The sequence below is a fragment of the Poromitra crassiceps genome (genome assembly GCF_964638095.1).
Source record: "Poromitra crassiceps genome assembly, chromosome: 1".
Lineage (NCBI taxonomy): Eukaryota > Metazoa > Chordata > Actinopteri > Beryciformes > Melamphaidae > Poromitra > Poromitra crassiceps.
The window spans coordinates 100020252-100039829 of NC_139623.1; the positions used below are offsets into that span (position 1 = coordinate 100020252).

General features: G+C 41.3%; 1 protein-coding gene across 2 annotated transcripts in view; it reads right to left on the bottom strand.

Annotated features, from left to right (window-relative positions):
* Positions 1-18203, bottom strand: part of oxr1a (oxidation resistance 1a) — a 108463-nt gene extending 90260 nt beyond the window's left edge. Inside the window, exon 1 of one of the 2 annotated variants that reach the window (XM_083641743.1) lies at positions 18010-18203. In XM_083641743.1, coding sequence (XP_083497869.1) covers positions 18010-18163 — 154 coding nt within the window. In that variant the 5' untranslated portion in view covers positions 18164-18203. The remainder of the gene's footprint in view (positions 1-18009) is intronic. The other variant, XM_083641742.1, reaches the window with a different exon arrangement.
* Between the last annotated feature and the right edge of the window lie 1375 nt (positions 18204-19578).

Below are 19578 nucleotides of genomic sequence, written 5' to 3' on the forward strand. Positions count from 1 at the left end.
TCTGTGAAAAGAACAGTCTGTTTGGTCAGTGCAGTCTGTGAAAAGAACAGTCGGTTTGGTCAGTGCAGTCTGTAAAAAGAGTGCAGTCTGTTTGGTCAGTGCAGTCTGTGAAAAGAACAGTGTTTGGTCAGTCTGTGAAAAGAACAGTGTTTGGTCAGTGCAGTCTGTGAAAAGAACAGTCGGTTTGGTCAGTCTGTGAAAAGAACAGCGTTTGGTCAGTGCAGTCTGTGAAAAGAACAGTCTGGTCAGTGAAGTCTGTGAAAAGAACAGTCGGTTTGGTCAGTCTGTGAAGAGAACAGTCGGTTTGGTCAGTGCAGTCTGTGAAAACAAAAGAACAGTCTGTTTGGTCAGTGCAGTCTGTGAAAAGAACAGTGTTTGGTCAGTGCAGTCTGTGAAAAGAACAGTCTGGTCAGTGCAGTCTGTGAAAAGAACAGTCTGTTTGGTCAGTGCAGTCTGTGAAAAGAACAGTCAGTTTGGTTGGTCTCTGAAAAGAACAGTCTGTTTGGTCAGTGCAGTCTGTGAAAAGAACAGTCTGTTTGGTCAGTCTGTGAAAAGAACAGTCAGTTTGGTTGGTCTCTGAAAAGAACAGTCTGTTTGGTCAGTGCAGTCAGTGAAGAAAACAGTCTGTTTGGTCAGTCTGTGAAAAGAACAGTCTGTTTGGTCAGTGCCGTCTGTGAAAAGAACAGTCTGGTCAGTGCAGTCTCTGAAAAGAACAGTCTGTTTGGTCAGTGCAGTCTGTGAAAAGAACAGTCAGTTTGGTTGGTCTCTGAAAAGAACAGTCTGTTTGGTCAGTGCAGTCTGTGAAAAGAACAGTCTGTTTGGTCAGTGCAGTCTGTGAGAAGAACAGTATGTGAAAAGAACAGTCTGTTTGATCAGTCTGTGAAATGAACAGTCTGTTTGGTCAGTGCAGTCTGTGAGAAGAACAGTCTGTGAAAAGAACAGTCTGTTTGGTCAGTGCCGTCTGTGAAAAGAACAGTCTGTTTGGTCAGTGCCGTCTGTGAAAAGAACAGTCGGTTTGGTCAGTCTGTGAAAAGAACAGTCTGTTTGGTCAGTGCAGTCTGTGAAAAGAACAGTCGGTTTGGTCAGTCTGTGAAATGAACAGTCTGTTTGGTCAGTCTGTGAAATGAACAGTCTGGTCAGTGCAGTACAGTATGTACAATGAAATGCTTCATCCAATAGGACTGGAATGAAAAAGTGCTGACTATTAGGAAGTGACAAGCTAGGGTTTTAAAGCCAAGCTGGTAGTGCTGTTATCTTAACACCATGTCGTTAGGCTCGACATGACAACTTTATTGCAGCCAAGACAACTCTAGAGTTTCATGTCTTATTCCCATGTGCAAAGAAAACGAATGTATTATGTATTGCATGCCAAGTATCATATATCATAAGAATTATAATGTGCCATGATTTCGAGAGCTGAGAGGGGCAAAGTGTTTTTTGTGTGTGTTTTTTTACGGTGAGTTGATGAACCGGTCTTGATAGTGCCAAAGATTGTGTGTGGACGGATGCTACAGAGAGCATGATGTTTGAGACAGAGTAATCTCACACCCTGGGATACACTTCACATTTGCCTGCAGACAACTCCTCTGTCTGAAACACAGTCCTCGCTACAGCCCCTAACAGCAACGCAACATGTAAACGGATTATCACATTTAATACTGACAATTACTTAAAAGGAAAACCAACAGTGAGATTTAAAATGAGCTGACTGCAGTGTGGCTAATAGCCTTAGATGGCATGTGGTGTGGGGGTACGGTGGCGCATCGGTAGCGCTGTCGCCTCACAGCTAGCAGGTCCTGAGTTCGATTCTCGCCTGGGACGCTGTGGGTGCTGGGGTTGTGTTCCCCCCAATATCTTCAGTGCCCACTGCCCAGGTGGGCTATCTCATCGAAAGGGCCTTTCTGTGTGGAGTTTGCATGTTCTCCCCGTGCTCCCCAGGGGGTTCCTCCGTACATAACCCCCCCACTAAAAACATGCAGAAGATTGTCATCCGACCAGTGACGACAACATCCGAAGTTGGTCCCCGGGCGTGGGAAAGAAAAAGCGACCACTGCTCCTGGCTTGCCCCTCGGAGGAAAGGACAAGCCTGGATGGGTTAAATGCAGAGGACAAATTTCACCGGCCACCGTCAGCATGAGTGTGTGTTTGTGGCCGCATGCATGTGTTGGGTGTGTTCGTGTGACAATAAAAGACGGGCTTGTCTTTTAGACAGCTCCTAACTGTGTTTAACTGGTGCACCTAGCTGAGGCAAACATGATGTCCACTTGCCAGATTTATCTATTCTGATATTTAACTTCATCAAGCCTGTTTTTTTCTGGGGGCCTTTTAATACTTTAACTTCATATAGGCTAAAGGAAAGAACTGGTAGGTTTATGGATTGTCTAATTAGCTCTCATAATTAGACATTCATAGATATTCAAAGTCACGTCTAGGGCTGCCGCGATATTGACTTTTTCCATACAGCACAAATTAGCGGAGCCAATCAAACCTTCGCAGTAACTGCAAAAATAAATAAATTATAAAGTAGGGTAGGTTGTCCTTAAATAAAGGTTTTGGGTGCATTTATTCATCTAGTATATTTATATAGACTATAGTCTATCTTTATTCAAGTGTTGTTAATAATAATAATAATACGATTATAGAACTTTGTTGTAGGCTATATTGGTCGGCATTCCAGTCCGCATTCGGCAAGCTCATGTTTCCTGAACTTCGTGAGCTTGCGGGTGGTTAAATGGCACTTTTACAAACCATTAATGTCCCTGTGCTATTAGGGGTCTCACCCCATCCTCAATAGCCAATCAGCCCATGACATCTGTCAAAACATTGGTGATGTCATCGGTGATGTCACACTTGTGATGTGATGTCATCTGTGATGATGAGAGGATGTGAGCAGTATATAGCCATGGTTATCACGTCATCATCCTCTTCCGCATTGTTCACATCAGTGGCTGGGCGTATCTCGGGCTGATCATCTCCCCAGTCCATCGTCTTGACTCCTGAAGAATTCCTTAAGCGGGGGGGGATTCTCTGTCGTAGTCTGAGCTGATGCCCTCGTCTCTCACCACAAGAGGAGCGACATCTTATCATGGAGTCATTACGCCAAAATGAGTTGCCATGCCATTTGTGAATAAAGCTTGCTTGTTAGATTTTACCCACTGGTCTCTCATGATTGAAATAATTTCATGAACGGACATAGTTACGTGGCTGGATTATTTTTTGGAAGAGTCTTGGTGAGTAAACAAGTAAAAGTTAAATAATTTCTTTTCCCCCATCTGCCAGTTTGAAAATGCAACAAGGAGATGATACTGCATTCTATTGGGTGATAAGTGCCCGCTATGTATATTAATTAATCGTTTGCACATATCAGTGAATTAAAGGAGCAAAGTCACAAAAAACACACAGATGCTTTTGTGCTGCAAACGGTTTATTTTCCTCCCGACCTGTCTTTCTTGCGTGTTGCAGACTGTGGAGTGAGGTAGGCGCGGCTGAGTGGTGTTGCAGACTGTGGAGTGAGGTAGGCGCGGCTGAGTGGTGCACTCTTTAAAGGGGAGATTTGTTCACCAGCAACACATTTTCATTCTGAGCTTTTTATATTAGTTTCTTTCTGCTGATTGATTATTTTAAACTAAATCCGACATATGCAGTACAGTACAGAAAACTGCCAATTAGTGAGTGGAAATTTCGATCACATGACGTGGAAAAAAATATGCCACACAATAATGATTATATAAAAACAAATTTATTTCAGATCACGTAACTTTTACAAGCAAAAAAAAAGAAAAAAGCGATTATGCGATAATCAGCTTGACCCTGCAGCGGGCGTGACTTTGCGATAATCGTGGCAGCCCTAGTCACGCCCACTTGTTAGGCATGTGAAACAACCATTTTGTAAAATGCTTATCAAAAATAGTTTACATGATTAGTTACATGATTAGTTACATGATTTTAGATGGGTCAAAGTAATATTTCCGATGTATCTTACGAGATTGATTGTTATTTTTCTATAATTTTTTTTGTGGTACTATTTTATGTTGAGGTCAATGGGGAGAGGCTTGTGTTTTCCCCCTAAAAGGGGGCGGGAACATGTGCCTCCAGCAGCCGCCTACAAAATGACGTATTGCCGATCTGGTGTATCGTACATGTAAGTTGCAGGAAGAACAAGGAATTAACATTTTATATCACATGATTAGAACTAGAAAAGTGCACTCTCCACCAGGCACCGCTAACGCCTAACTATGGCCAAACCGGAGTCAAGATTCAGACCGATAACACTCACACATGACTGAACACATGATCTCCTGGTGGAGATAATTATCTATAGAAAGCTGAATGTATTAACAGACAACAGCAAACGTCAGCTCTCTTCTTCAAAACTCCCACCGTCTCAGAAGACATTCAGGCCTACCGCTGAATATGACTATAATATGAATAAGAGACAGGCCATTACTGCTCTATTACTCTGCAGTAGTAGTAGGTCTATTGTAATGAATATACATGGGCCTAGTGGAGCTGTCAACTTAAGCCCAGAGAATAGGGAGTGACAGTCAACTTAAGCCCAGAGAATAGAGAGAGACAGGCAACATCCCTTTGCCAACACTCAGTAGCACTCAGCTCTAGTCTATATTACACTGCCACCGGCCTCCACAGACCAGCCTCAGCCTATACACCACTCAGCTGCTATAGAAAACTTTGCTGGAGCAGCACTTTGTGTGTGTGTGTGTGTGTGTGTGTGTGTGTGGAGGCACTGGATCTGACCTGTACTGTAATTAACGCTCTCCTCATGTCAACTAATCAGAGTGTGCTTGTGTCAGTGGTTTTGTGTGTGTCGCTATAGACGCTTGATATCGGAAGATTAATCTCTTACACACACACACACACACACACACACACACACACACACACACACACACCTCAATTTATATTAATTTCTCCAAATACAATTGTTTCCGAATTACAAGATGAACTTGAGCTGCCTAATGCCACGCTATAATCAGCATGATATATTAAACATAACCAGTTATGCTAATGAAGTCATTAAGATAATTCATGTATTAATTAGCACATATCTCTATGCCAACATGCTTCTTTTCACACATGGGTGGTACTGACTGAAGTATGACGTAAATGATATGAAGATATGAAGTTATGGCAGTTGAAAGAAAATCAGTTTTCCCTCATTAACATGCACATTTATGCAGCGAGGTATGATGTTTATATATCATGTATTATTCTTGAGTTATTGTGTTCACAAAAATGTCTCGGACAGACATCACCTTGACAACATAATCTCCCACATACCATGGTGGTGGGACCTAGTAAAAACCATCCCATATAGCCAAGATCAACCTCTGGTATTACAGAAGGTCTCTGCAACAGTTAACTTAGCTTCCAAGTTCCCCACTGGCACTGACACAAATACACTGAAGCACATTAATTTGCACTCACTCCATGTGCAGTCAAAAGCACGAGTGTCTTCCTCCTCCTCTCTGGTGTCACACCCAGCCCCACTTCCCTCGTTAATCCCTTCGCTCTGGTGTCACACCCAGTCCCACTTCCCTCATTATCCCTTCCTTCAGGCCTACTAATCACACCAGGATTCCTACATCCATTGGCGTTGGGGTTAGTGCGCTGTGAGCAATATTTCTGTTGCAAGTCAACATTGGGGGGTAAAAGGGGACTTGATGAACGGTACGGGTGAAGTGTAACTCTGCACCGGCTGGATCAATGCTGATGATACCCAATATGTATGCTGCTCGAGAACAATGCTATAATTCAGCCTTATCACACCATTGTGTCATGCTTGAACATGTGTCTTGCTTGTTGTGTCTCTTGTTGTTTTTGCACTCATATGCCCTGTTATACTTGTACTATGTTGTAAACGGAGTCCACAGCACAAGAATTTCACACGTGATACTTGTACCATGGAGTGACAATAAAAAATCTTGAATCTTGAATTAAATTCCAACACACAACTAATAAACTTATCAGAAATGATGATCTGCAAATGGGCATTCATGACCAATGCCCATTCATAATTCCTCTGTAATCAACCTTAATGAATGAAATACTCTTGATTGCCTCAAGAGAAAACACGTGGTGGAAAACAAAGTGACAAACGGAGTGTAGAGTCGACATGGGCAATTTTCTACCAGACATATTTATGGTAGAAAAGGTGTATGTTGATCTGTTGACGTCACCTGTTGGAGCCCTGGCACTCTGCATCTCTGCAGCAACACTAACCTCTCGGGTTACAGCTCCAATCAATAGGAGGAGAAGTGATGAGCTCAGCTATGAGAAACACAAACCCTGCATTATCAGATCTTCTTATCCAGCCAAAAGCTAAGGGTCCTGTTCAGGCGTCAAGAATTAAACAGGCTACTGTTTTTGCCAATTGCAGGTATAGGAATTACTCTGTAAGAAAGCCATGTGTTTCTCTGTGACAAGATACTGGGCAAACATATATGCATTCATTGTCATAAATGGGTCATGGTAGTTTAAAGTGATTCTTAAAGGGCCCCTCCCTTTTAACCACACTGTAATGGACAACTAGTAATAGGGACTATATCAACAACACTGACAGCTTGCTTTCCATCTATACAGAGAAGTCAGCTGAGATCAAGGGGAAAGAATTCAGGTGGTGTCTCATCAAAACCATCTGCATGATAACTATCATGCAGGAGGGATGAGACATGACAACATGATGGATCTGGACCTTCTCTCTCCTCGGCAATAGCACACAGCTTATTGATCTTACAGTTTTAGGGGCAAATCTTTGTCCTTTTCAATATAGCACGCCTAGAGACAAAAAGACAAAAAGAACAATAATTTAGTTATAAAACAATGTGATATTTCCCTCACGACTCGAGTGAAAGATTGGCTTTCTGACTGAGGTCATGTGTACATCTTTAATAGGAGTGCTTAGTCAAACAGTCAAACATATTGAGAGAGGGGTGATGATCACTGACCAAGTTAAGCTCTGTGGTCTTTCCATCATTTCAGCATTTATTCTTAACAGGCACAAAGCAAATAATGGTTTTGTGTTGCTGCCATCTCACGCGATACAACATGGGACCGGGGGTTGGCAACAGAGGTTCAGCTCCACCTGCTATTGGTCTGTGATCGGTGAGCTGCACGATCACTGGACAGCTGACCTGTCAATCACGCCCAAAACATAGTCTTTTCTCTTGTCTAATTTACTCTAAACGGGTGACTTGTAAAAAAAAAATCACCCCCTGTACAGTTGTCATGAAAGGTGAAATTAGCTATATAGAACAAAACCGTCAAAATAGAGTTGCAAAGTTCTTTACAAGATAAACACATTTTATATTCATAGAATATTGAAATATCAGCGACATTGAAACATTTCATTTAGAATTTTCAGTAGTTGAAAATACTTACTGTTATGATGTCCATATATGATATGACAAGAGTGCAATAAAAGAAATTGTTCCTCAAATCATTCAGACTAAAAACTGAATAATCATCATCCCAATATCTATCAAAATAATCAGAATTACCATTATAGCTATAATCGCGACGCCCTAACAATCGCAAAGACTGCAGTTAGTTGTGCCTTGCTCATACCAGCATTTTTTCTTTTTTCTCCCTCTTTTTCAAACAAAGCTCCTTAGTCTATTTCTTTTGCTTAAAGTGTAACTTGCCCCCAAAACACTTTTTTTCCAGCTTTTAACCAATATATATGGCTTTTGGGGTGGTATGTGAAGGATTCTGGTCAAAATCTCCACATTTGAGACAAATCTGTTACAATTTTACAAACCCCTATAATTTCAGCAGCATAAGTTCCCTCTATGGGTTCAAACCTGCTTTTTTTGTGCCCTCAAATGAATGGGCAATTTGGTACATCGTGACGTCACGGTGGTATTTGCGCGTGCCCCACTCATGTGAAAAATTGTTTTTTCCCCCCATGTGATTATTACTGTAGTTCACGTGGCGCGAGCCCTTTAAGAGCAATGCATCCATGGATAATCGCCTACTGTGGCTAATATTAGCCGCTAGTTAGTTATGTTACATGGCAGTAAAACGCCACTGAATGACCAAATTGATATAACTTTTAACCATTTCGAGTAACACTGTTTCCATACGGATCACCAGCGTTAGTTTGTTGTTTATAACGTGGCTGTATTTGCCATTTATCGTTCTCTATCTCTGATACACTGAAAATACTGGGAGGCGGGCCATAGCGTCTCTGTCGATGATTTGATTTGACAGTTCTGGGCACTGGCGTTGGCGTTGGCCAATCCTGGCGTGTTCCACCCCCAAATCGATTGTGTTCTGTCGCAAAGCGAGTGGGTTTCTGGACGAAACAGTCTTGAGCCACTTACGTTATCTTTAGAGCAGCGCAGTAAATGCAATATTCCTGGAATGCGAGTTTAACTAAACAGTTACATGTTCTCTGCATTCTTCAACAAATAAAGACATTACAATTTGTTTTATTTTGTATCTTACATACTTATTGGCCAAGTTATGATGCCAGGGTACAGAAGGGGGTATAGGCGGCCATCTTGCCTGCAGAGTTTTCAAATCAAGTAGAATACCGTTTTGCAAGAAATCTGGGGGGTCAGATCAAGATCAAGTGGCTAAACCAGGCTATACAATATAAAAAGTTAAAATGGATTCAATAAAACTCCAGTAAAACAAGGCAATAATTTTACCACACAGTCTTTACCACTACATTTCTAGTGTTTCTAGAGCTACTGGGTGCTGCTATCTATTGCTGCTTTTTTTTCTTTTTTTTTTTATCTTTATTTATACAGGGGGAGTCTCACTGAGAGCAATGCTCTCTTTTTCAGGAGTGCCCTGTTCACATTCACACACACACATTCATACCTGGAAGCTGACCAGTACAACCACAGTCTGATCTGCTGGCCACTGATCAGCTCCACTGGAGCAGTTGGGGTTAAGGGCCTTGCTCAAGGGCAACTCAGTGGTGGTAATGAGGGAGGGGCAAGCGCTGTTTTTCACTTTCCCCACCCAGATTTATCCTGCCGGTCCCGGGGATTGAACCGACGACCGGTCACAAGCTCGCTTCTCTAACCATTGGGCCACCACTGCCCCAGCTCAGCTGCTACTGTCAGCTGAGCCCAGAAAGCCACTTTGCTCCAGTGCACACTGCGCAGCTCTGTTGGGCAGCTCCTATGGCAACGTCACATGGATAAACGGTGTCATTCTTAAAGAGACAGGCACGGGGAAAAAAAGATAAATAATATTAATAATAATAATAATAATAATAATAATAATAATAATAATAATAATAATAATAATAATAAAAAAACGATTTTCGACTTTCAATAATAAAAGTCTATCTTGATAATAGAACGATTAGAAAATTCAAAATTCGTTGCCCATCCCTAGCGTTAACCTAGAGCCATATGAAATCCGCATTAACAGAATCGCAGACGGAATCACGGAATTGACCAATAAAAATGGAATCTAGTGTAAAACGTGGAATACTGCAGAATTTGCCATAATTGGGCTGAAATTCAATATATAATGTTAATAAGGTGATGTCACACACACTCTCTCCCTCTCTTCCACACATGCAGCTATACAGTGGACTCTGCAGTAACGTAAACGAGCGCATTAACAAGTGCATTCCAAGCATTCCAGCAATAGCGTCGGGGACAACATACAGAGACAATAATATGGACATGTCAATAGCCCTGTCTGAGGTGTGCGTGAAGTAGCCTATAACGTTAGCATTACATGTCAGCTTTGAATGATTGTGCCTCATTAGACCTTCTCACTATTCTATTTAATTCTGTTATGTTGTTTGTTTAAAACGTTAGCATAACGATAACTACTTGCAGAGGTCTTGATCACGTTAGCTCAATTGACTGTTTAAATACTTTGTAGACGCAGTTATCATTGTTGTTGATGTTACTTGCCTTCCTAGTCAAAGCCTTCCGACTGTAGTATAGATTAGAGCCCGACCGATATATCGGTCCACCTATATTATCGGCCGATATTGGCCGATAACCGATATATGGGTATCGGCCGATATGTTGGCCGATATGCCGATATTTTTTTATTTTGTATTTTTTAAGTCATAGACAACATGTTGTGTATATTTGATATTTTTTCTTAATTCAAGTTATATTTTATATTTTGTTCTATTTGTGTTTTTGTATTTCTAGTTATTTATAATTATTAAATGCCCAGTTAAGTTTACTGTTTCATGATGTCATTTTGGACAATAAAGTTGATTGATAAGCTGTAAAATATCCTGCCTACATTACATATCTCAAGTCATGTCAAGTCATATCTTTGTCAAGTGTTTGATATATGAGGGATAATTGCAAAAACATTGTGTAATATAATGTGTATATTTAATATAAGAATATCGGCCGATATATCTTTATCGGAATGTTTTTACTCCCTAATATCGGTATCGGCCTCAAAAATCCAGTATCTGTCGGGCTCTAGTATAGATGGCAACAGGGAATGAAAGACGAAATATCCACTTTTGAAGATGGAAAAGTTTCAATTGTGGCTGTGTATTCTTATTCAGTTGACCCATGCCGTTTTTACACAATTTCTTCTTTCTCTAGTAGACTCATTCAAGTTAGCAACGATAAACACCACCACTTCCTGTTATAACTTTCAAAATATAATAGTATTTGAAGCATTTTCTGATGTTTGTGTTCATTCAGTGAATGTTTTGTTCAGTTGTTTTTTCTTTACTTGAAGCACACAATGAGAAGCTTAAAAGCACTTTACAAACATAAAAATGATATAGAATGTTTTGTACAGTCATCTACTGTATTTCTGACTTGAACCACTTGTTAGAAATAGTGCATTGTTGTGTAAATTGATTGTTATATCTTATTAAATTGTGGAGATTTATTGATCCCCACATATTAGACACTATTTCTGATGGTAAAATGAGTGTAAAAAGCAAAACCTCAATTCAGAACAATTAAAACGGAAAAAACAGAATTTGGAAAAAATAAAATAGAATTTGGGAAAAAATTAAATGGATTTCATATGGCTCTATGACGTTAACCCAAACACCCTACAGTAGAAATGCGCGGATGAGCTTTTCTGTCAGCCTAATGCGCGTGTATGCATGAACCATCCGCCCGCCATAAATCCACGCAAATTATTTCGTACTATTTATAGATCCGTGCCCGCCGTGCACCCAACATTTTTCAATGCTATAAATGAGCGATTTGGGGAGATGAACATACTGTTTCTGCTGCCGTCGGTGTGATCGCTGCAGTCAAGACCAAATAAACGTCCATGCTGTATTCTAATCCAGTCCAGCACTTGTCCATGTAGCATACTAGGCTAACGCTATAGCTTTAAGTTTAGATCAAGACTGGATTGACCTGTATGGGAAAATAATACGAGCGTGTCTTCTCTTCTGAACGTGTCTTCAGTGGAGACTCCTGTTTGACGTTCTGGTGACATCATTTACCATATAAGGCAGTGGTTCTCAAATGTTTTCACATGAAGGACCCCTAAACTGACAAAAATTAGACCACGGACCCCCATTTGTTAGGATTTTGTCCCATGGTCCCCCATATGATAATAAGATTGATGCTTTTAGATGTTTTATTACAGAAAGTGTATAAAACCCATGACCAAAATAGTGTGTTACTTATGAATGGAATTATAGCGAATATAAAGTACCCCCCTTATGGCTGGGGACCCCCTGGAACCCCCTCAAGGACCTCTGGGGGTCCCCGGACCCCCATTTGAGAACCACTGATATAAGGAGTAAGAAAGCAGGCATATCCCATTGATGTTGACGCAACAGACGCATGGCTATTTCTTTACCACTGCTTTGGGTCCTTCGGTGCCTGACGAAAAATGAAGCTTAAAATATGTTCATAGACTAGATAACGTAATTAATATTAATGTTCCTCATTAATGATACATCATTTCACCCACCCGCAACCCATCCGCTATTAATCAGAATGTTTATTTTTATGATCCGCCCCGCCCGCGGGGGATATCCGCGGTCAGCGCGGTTATAACTGGAGCCCGGCCCGCACATCTCTAACCTACAGGGTGTAGTGGTAAATACAGAGGTGGGTAAACTATACAAAATGAGTAGTTTACCCACCTTGTTTCCCCTCATTGATTGACAGTTGATCTGAAAATAGGTGAGTAAACTCTACCTCCTTTCAAAGTAAATGCAGTTCCACTACACTCCTGCCCTACAGTAAGGAAGTCCACTGCCCACCCCACTAAGTCCAGATCTGGGAGAGGAGCTTCTATGAAAAAAGTTGGACGGCGTTTAAGGCTGAAGAAAAAGTCTTGCAGATGAAGAAATTGTAGCATCGGCCACACCTGCCCTATATGCAAATGCAATGTATCTCATGCATTATCAAATTGATTCTGGATATAGTTTTAATCGGTTTCACTGTGTTCATCACTAGGGAAATTAATGCTACAGGCCTGAAATCATTCAACTCCCTGGGATTGCTCTTTTTGGCCTTGGGAACAACCGTTATATATTACCTAGAGTCTAGAGACTAGGTACTCTGCAGCTGAAGTGATTTTGTAAAAATGAGGATTAAAAAGAAGAAGCAATCGAGTTGCTCAGAATAGGTCAAGTACCTTCCCTTAGATATCATTTGCTTGTTTAAATAACTGACTTCCTGAACAGAGAAGACTATTTCAGCACCATGCCAGCTGTCGTCTTCCTATATATAGATCTCATTATTTTCATTATTAAAGTCATGGCAGTCAAAACATACAGGTAAACTACAAGTGCACTCGGAGAGTGCAGACCTCCACCAAGGCCAATACTCCAGTCTGCTATGATATTGGACGGACACAGCAGTCTTTATTTGTCACACGACACCCGCTACAACACATGCATGCAGGGCCCCACACACATTCATGTTGATAGTGGCCGGTGAAATACAGTCTATGATATGCAAATTTGTGAGTTGGATCCGAACCCTGTCTCTATATTGAAAAGTCTCTGATGGCACTGAAAACATCACCTCCTTAGCGGCAGTTATGCAGGAATGAGTCCTGGATGTTGGCATTTCCGGTTCCTTTGTCTAAAAGTCAAGGATTTTTGTATGGGTATTTTGGTTAATTGCTTGAAATAAGTTTGGTGGTTAAAACAAGTTTAGGAAACAGTGAACTTTTATGATTTTCAAAGCATGATGCGTTTTTTAATCCCGATTTTCAGAAAACGCTTCAAAAGTCATAAAAGTGGTCCTCAAGATTATCTTGCTGAACACGAAGTTCACTGTTTCATAAACTTTGGTGTTAACCACAGACCTTATTTCATGCATTAAACCGAAATCCCCATACAAAAATCCCATTGACGTCTGGACTTGGGAACTAGCATGAATAGCTGACTACAAAAATACATCATCCCTGTGGTACTCTATAAAAGCTACTGTATTCAGCTCAATGGCCACATGTCTGAGTTCAAGTCTTTCAGGCTTAATCACTGCATTGTTTATCTTGTCATGTGAAAACACAACTCTCTCCATACAGACCTAAGGCTGTTACTGCTAAGCTTAATTTCTTTAGTAGCATCCTTTCTAGTTTGCCTCATAGTAACCACATCAGTTTGTTATTGGGATAGACTGTTATCATTAGTACATGCTGTGTCTGCAAAGTCATCAATACTGTTGACTCCTGAAACACAGAGCAGTCCATGTAGTCAAAGCATCCGTGCAAAGCCTGGGAACTGTCCTCAGTACTGACCTTGCTGTTCAGGAAGTGTGGAGCAGGTGTATTGTTTGTATAGTGTTGTATAGTGTATAGTGACTTTAATGGGAATCTAACCAGTGACTTTAAGCTCCCTTGACAGCGCCATAACAGCAATCCAGTGTCTTGTTATGGTGTGCAGGGCAAGGGACATACTGACAAAAACTGTCCAAAGACTTCTCAAAATTAAAGTCACCCATGATGACGTTTGGACCGTCAAGAGCGTCAGATTGCAATTTTCACATGACACTGATAAATGCAGCAGTCTTGGGCGTCAGCTTTTGGGGTGAATGTAAACAACAGCGACAAATAATTGAAGCAACACCCTTGGGGATAGAGAGACCCCCGGATGTAGAAAGGAGCTCAAAGTCAGGAGGACAAACCTTCTCGCACTGTGACATTGCTGCATCATCTGCGGTTAATATATGGGCAGAGAGAGACAACTACAATGTGATTTACTGGCCACCTCGCTGACACAATCCAGGTGGATGTAAATGTCCAGAGTCAAGTCCATGTCAGAGAATCAGTCAGACTCAGCAGGGTTATGGTGAATTCAAAAAGACGTCAAGGGTCATATGCAGCCGATTTATTACGGCTGAGACTGGATGTCTGTCTCAACGCCTGTAGGCCTTTATGCTGAAGCTCTGTGTTTGCACTGTAGCTGGAAGCTGTGGGTTTGCATGCCTCATGCCACTGTGTCTCTAATGGTGTCTTTCTGTCTTAATAATAATACTCTAATAATCCTATTAGGAAGACAGCCTACACATAGTATGTGTACACTTTTCTGTACAGAATTGCACGTCAAATTGAATCTGAAATTTGAAATTGCAGTTAATCCATCCTGAACTTTTTTCCACACACCGATGACATGGTGAAGCGCGAATCAAACAGAGTAGAGAGATGTTAGGGTAGGCCAGTTATAGTTACGGGTACTTTGTTCTGTACTTTATTCATTATTTCAATGAATAAGAACGATTATATATTTAAGCAATAGACCGTGACAGGCCGTGGTATATGCTCATTATACCACACAGGCTGTTACACACCAACAGCAATGCGAATATACAGCACGAAATTGGGATGCGAATTTTGACCCATCTGTCAATCACAGCAACAGATGTGTACACGTCGGAAGCGAATTTCTGAAAAATCAACCTTGGTCCAAAAAAATAAACGCTGCAATAACGCTCAGCGAAACTTTGCCATTGGTATGCACGGTTGCATTGACTGATATAGGTTCGGAAAATATTATTGACGTGCGAATTAATCGCGCGTAATAACGTAAAAATGCTCCCGATGTGTAAGGACCTTAAGGGTCATGCTTAGGTGTTGGATAATGAGCATATACTGTATCACAGCCTGACATGTTGCTAGGCTAAATAAATAGATTTGATCATAGTTCACAGTTTGTCTCACGTTGCTTCTTTTTTAATGCAACGACAGTTAGCTAGCTAACTTTGGCTAATGCTTGTGCTAACGTTAGTTAACGCTAATGTTTCCATTTATTTGGTTTGGTTTGGTTTATTTCGGATCAAGAATACATAAAAGCATTACAAATATACATTAATACAGTAGTAAAAACAAAAGTACACAATATGTAAATCGAAAAGTAAAATGATCCAAGGATAGCCCAGTAGGCTAAAGCAGCTTAAAATTACAAACTAGAAGCCTGCTTATTTCCACTGGGGTCCTTGAAATATCAAAACCTTAGTATTACACAATTGTACTTTATAAAAGAAAAACAGAAAAAAGAACTGTCTATCGATGACACATAAAATATATGATCTATACAAATGGAATCTCAGCGAAGGTGATGCAATTACTCTCTAGTCAACATCTTCGATCTCGGATTCGCTTTAGGTAGGCAGCTAGCTAGCAAACAGCTAACTAGCTGTCTGATGACATCACTAGCAGGAGACAACAGTAAACAGTACCGCAAGGCACTCTGGGTATTGTGGTGCGGAGCTCCTGTTTGCGAGGCTAGGAGGCTAGCTAACTACCATTTGTTTTCTCAGTTTTCTCATAACTGCGGTATATTAGTGTGGTATACGCTAAATATACCACAACATGATGATGACAAAAAGCGTCAACCTGGGCACCTATGCCAGACCGTTTTACAGCTTTTGTAGCCCATAATGTGAACATACTGTAGCATCACAGCAGTACCTACAGTATACTGTACTCACTTCTTACACAGCTACCTTCTGCCATAAAGTTCTCATCATCTTGCCACTTACACTACCAGCCTCCATGTCTAGTTAGTCCCAGTCCTAGTTTCTTTCCGCCCTCAGCAGGGCCGTAGCCTGCAGACACGAGCTGCCCCCGCGGTCCACTCTGGTGCTGGAGAGACAGGTACAGGGACTGCTAATGAACCAGGCTGTCATCCATGGCGTTTCAAGAGCAGCAGAGATCTAATTAGATGGAACAATTAACCTGCCCGCCACCGAGCTCTGAGCCTGATGACTCTGCATGAGCTGCCACCCCTGTACACAAGAGAGTGGCGTGACAATGTGCCCTCACACCGCAATATTCTCTCTTTTCAAAATGGCCAATTAATCGCAGCTAATTGTGTGGAGCATTATTTCAATGGATCGTATGATGATGAAGACTGTTGCAGAAAGCTTAGATCCTGTTCTGGTTTTTATTTCAATAGGCACACTTAATTCAAAGTCAAAGAAGGTACTGATGGGTTTCACCATTAACAAAGTGAGAAGACAATAACATGGAAAGTCTATCTAACATAGTCAGAGACCCTCCCCTACTGTACGTGAAAAGCCTTTGGCATACTTGTTCACATGCTGGCTTGATGTTTAAGCATGCACTGCTACAGTAGCTGATCTCACACGCTGGCTTGATGTTTAAGCATGCACTGGTGATCTGAAATATTTGAGCTGCCTCAGTTGTTACCCCCCCCCCCCCCCCCCCGTGTCCTCACAACAACCCAACTGGTAGAGACTGTTAAGTCATATGACTACACTGTCAAGGAAGTGAAGTTCCTTCTACTGTACATGTGTGTGCAGTAGTCAGACAGTGTTGTAAGAAGGCTGGCTTTAATGTTTTTGCATTGCCTGTTAAGTTTGCTCTCTTCAGAACCTGGGCCCAGTTGCACAAAGCACCTTAGGTTAATATTTCCCTTAGAGTCAGAGTTAAGGTGTCGATAAAATAGAATCGGCTGCACAAAACACCCTTAAATCTTCTCCTTAAGGTTAAACATTTTAAGGAAAACATAAGCACAAGATTTAAGGGTGTTCTGTGCAGCTAAGGGTGTTTTGTGCAGCCGACTCTGTTGGCGTCCTTCCTGTATGCGCATACAGGAAGGCACTAGCCACTACCGACTCATAGAACATCCTCAGCATGGTCCGGCAGACGTTGAAGGACCTCAGCCGTCTCAGAAAGTAAAGACGGCTTTGCCCCTTCTTGTAGAGAGCATCAGAGTTCTTAGCCCACATGCCCACTTTATGCTAATCCCACACAGTTTTGTTTCTTTTTTGTTAAATGGTCGAGTCTTGTTCCAACTCGGGTATCAAAAAAATAAAAACATAAACACACCACCACACACACACACACACACACACACACACACACACACACACACACACACACACACACACACTTCGAAATAAAAAATAATTCATTGTCTGGTTGTAGGCTAACGTTACATAATTACTAGTCTGCTTGCCAGACTATCTCCATTACAGATACAGTAGGCCTACTACAACACTGTTTCCTCTGAGCGACTTTAAAGTAGCGTTCGCTCAGAGGAAACAATGTTGCGCCTGCCTGAGCCTCAGCTCAGCTGACAGAACGTCAACTCACACAGCAGCACGCACTTTCAGCTAAAAACAACAAACAAACAAATCTGGCAATGGCATTAAGCCTAATGTCGTCCTACTCATCTTCAAACACTGTAGAATAAAATGTCGGATCTTCTAGATAAAGTTGAGGTCTTAATAGGTCGGTAATAAAATCTGCAACATTTATAGGTTCACACTGTTCGCTATACCGCCCTTATACCCTTAAATCGGAGTGCTGGCAGATTCCAGAAGTTACAATTTTATTGAAGTAAACTGTGCTTGGTGAGTTGGATTATGCCGATCATAGGGATTAGTAGAAAGTCAGAAAATCATGTTCTTCCAGGTATGTACGTTTATCGACAAGAGAGTAAACATTAAACGGACGTATTTCTGAACGGAGTTTGGCTTGCAGCTGTATAGACGAAAGCACGTAACGTTATATTGGGGTTTACTAACGGACGAGTAAACATCTCCAAAGTTGTCCAGACAGACAACGCGTGCAGGTGGAACTAACCTGTTTTGGGGCTGAATGTGCTGCTGTGACGTGGTGCTGGCCCGGTGTGGTGCGGCTCGGTTTGGCTTGGCTCACTTTCGGCCCAGAGTCTGTGGGAGATTGCTTCCCTGACAGCTCTGGCGCTGCTGCCCGTAAAGGAGAATATGTAGTCCATAGTGCTGCTGAACTTCAGCTATTAAAACACGCTTTCAAAACATGAACCCCGTGGTCATTGCGCAAAATGCGGTGTTGACAAAAAGGGAGACAGGCTTCAACTCGCGGTGTGAAAGCCTCTAACGTAACCACACATTCCGAAACAGGAACTGTCTGAAACACGTCAACAACTGCTAACTTTTTTTGCCCCTAGTGGAGTCAAGCTGTGCAAAGCAGTTTGGTGATACTGTATGGCTCCATTTACAGCAGCAGCCTAACTGTAATTTACAGGGGGCCATTGTGGAGGCACCTCCAAACTTTTTCATGTCAAAAACCTACAAATCAACGTGTATTTTAATGACCTACATTCAGAGATGGGCGAAAATACATCAAAAAGTATTTTGACACAAATGCTCAAAAAATGTATCACAATACAAATACAAAATACTGGTCTGAAAAATGTATTTGAAATACAAATAGGCTACGTATTTTGAAAATATAAAAAAAAACATTTGATAAAAACTGATAAAGAGCTGCAACGATTAGTAAATTCTTCGATTCATTGCCAAATATTACATTAATAATCTATTCATAATTTTGAGCCATTTCTTTAAAGTGTAACTTACCCCCAAAACACTTTTTTTCAGCTTTTAACCAATATGACTTTGGGGGTGTGTGTGTGAAGAATTCTGGTCAGAATTTCCACATTTGAGACAAACTGTTACCATTGTATCATTTGTATCATTTCAGCCGCATAAGTGCCCTCTATGGTTCAACCCTGCTTTTTTTTGCCCTCAAAACTGCACAAAATGTGGTACAACCTGACACGATGAACCAAAGACTATGAGATTTCAAGATAGTAACTCCCCTACTCCCCCTGTACCCTTTCCCGGCTTCTCACAACTCCAAGCCTATTCCCATGATGTCACAAGCATTTTCCTACCAATATGGCGCTACAATACACACAGCTCATTGGCTGTTTGTGTCATTTGACCTGTTAATCACCTGTTAATTGATTACAATCACCTGTTATTTTCCTACCAAGATGGCCATGTGGTGATGTAACATAATACTATCAATAAAAGCCACTATAATCATAAATAGAAATAAAATGAAGGAAATGGCATTGTGTTGCTGTACGTTTTTTTAATGTAACCTAGATATGATTTTGTCCAGAATTCCATATTAGGTTAGCCGTTTTCCCACATGCGTACTGGAAAATTACCTGTAAGTCAATATCGGACATTTCCCTTCACACTTCGGCTCGCGCATGTGGGAATCTATCAGCGAATTTTCCTGTATGTTGGGGGGGCGGGGGGAGGGGGGAGCTTATTTGGGGGTCGGCAAAACTCGAAATAAGTTCGCTTGTCAGTTGTCACACAATAAATCACACTCGTTTGACTTAAGAGCAGCGTCAAGCCGCCAGCGTAATCAACA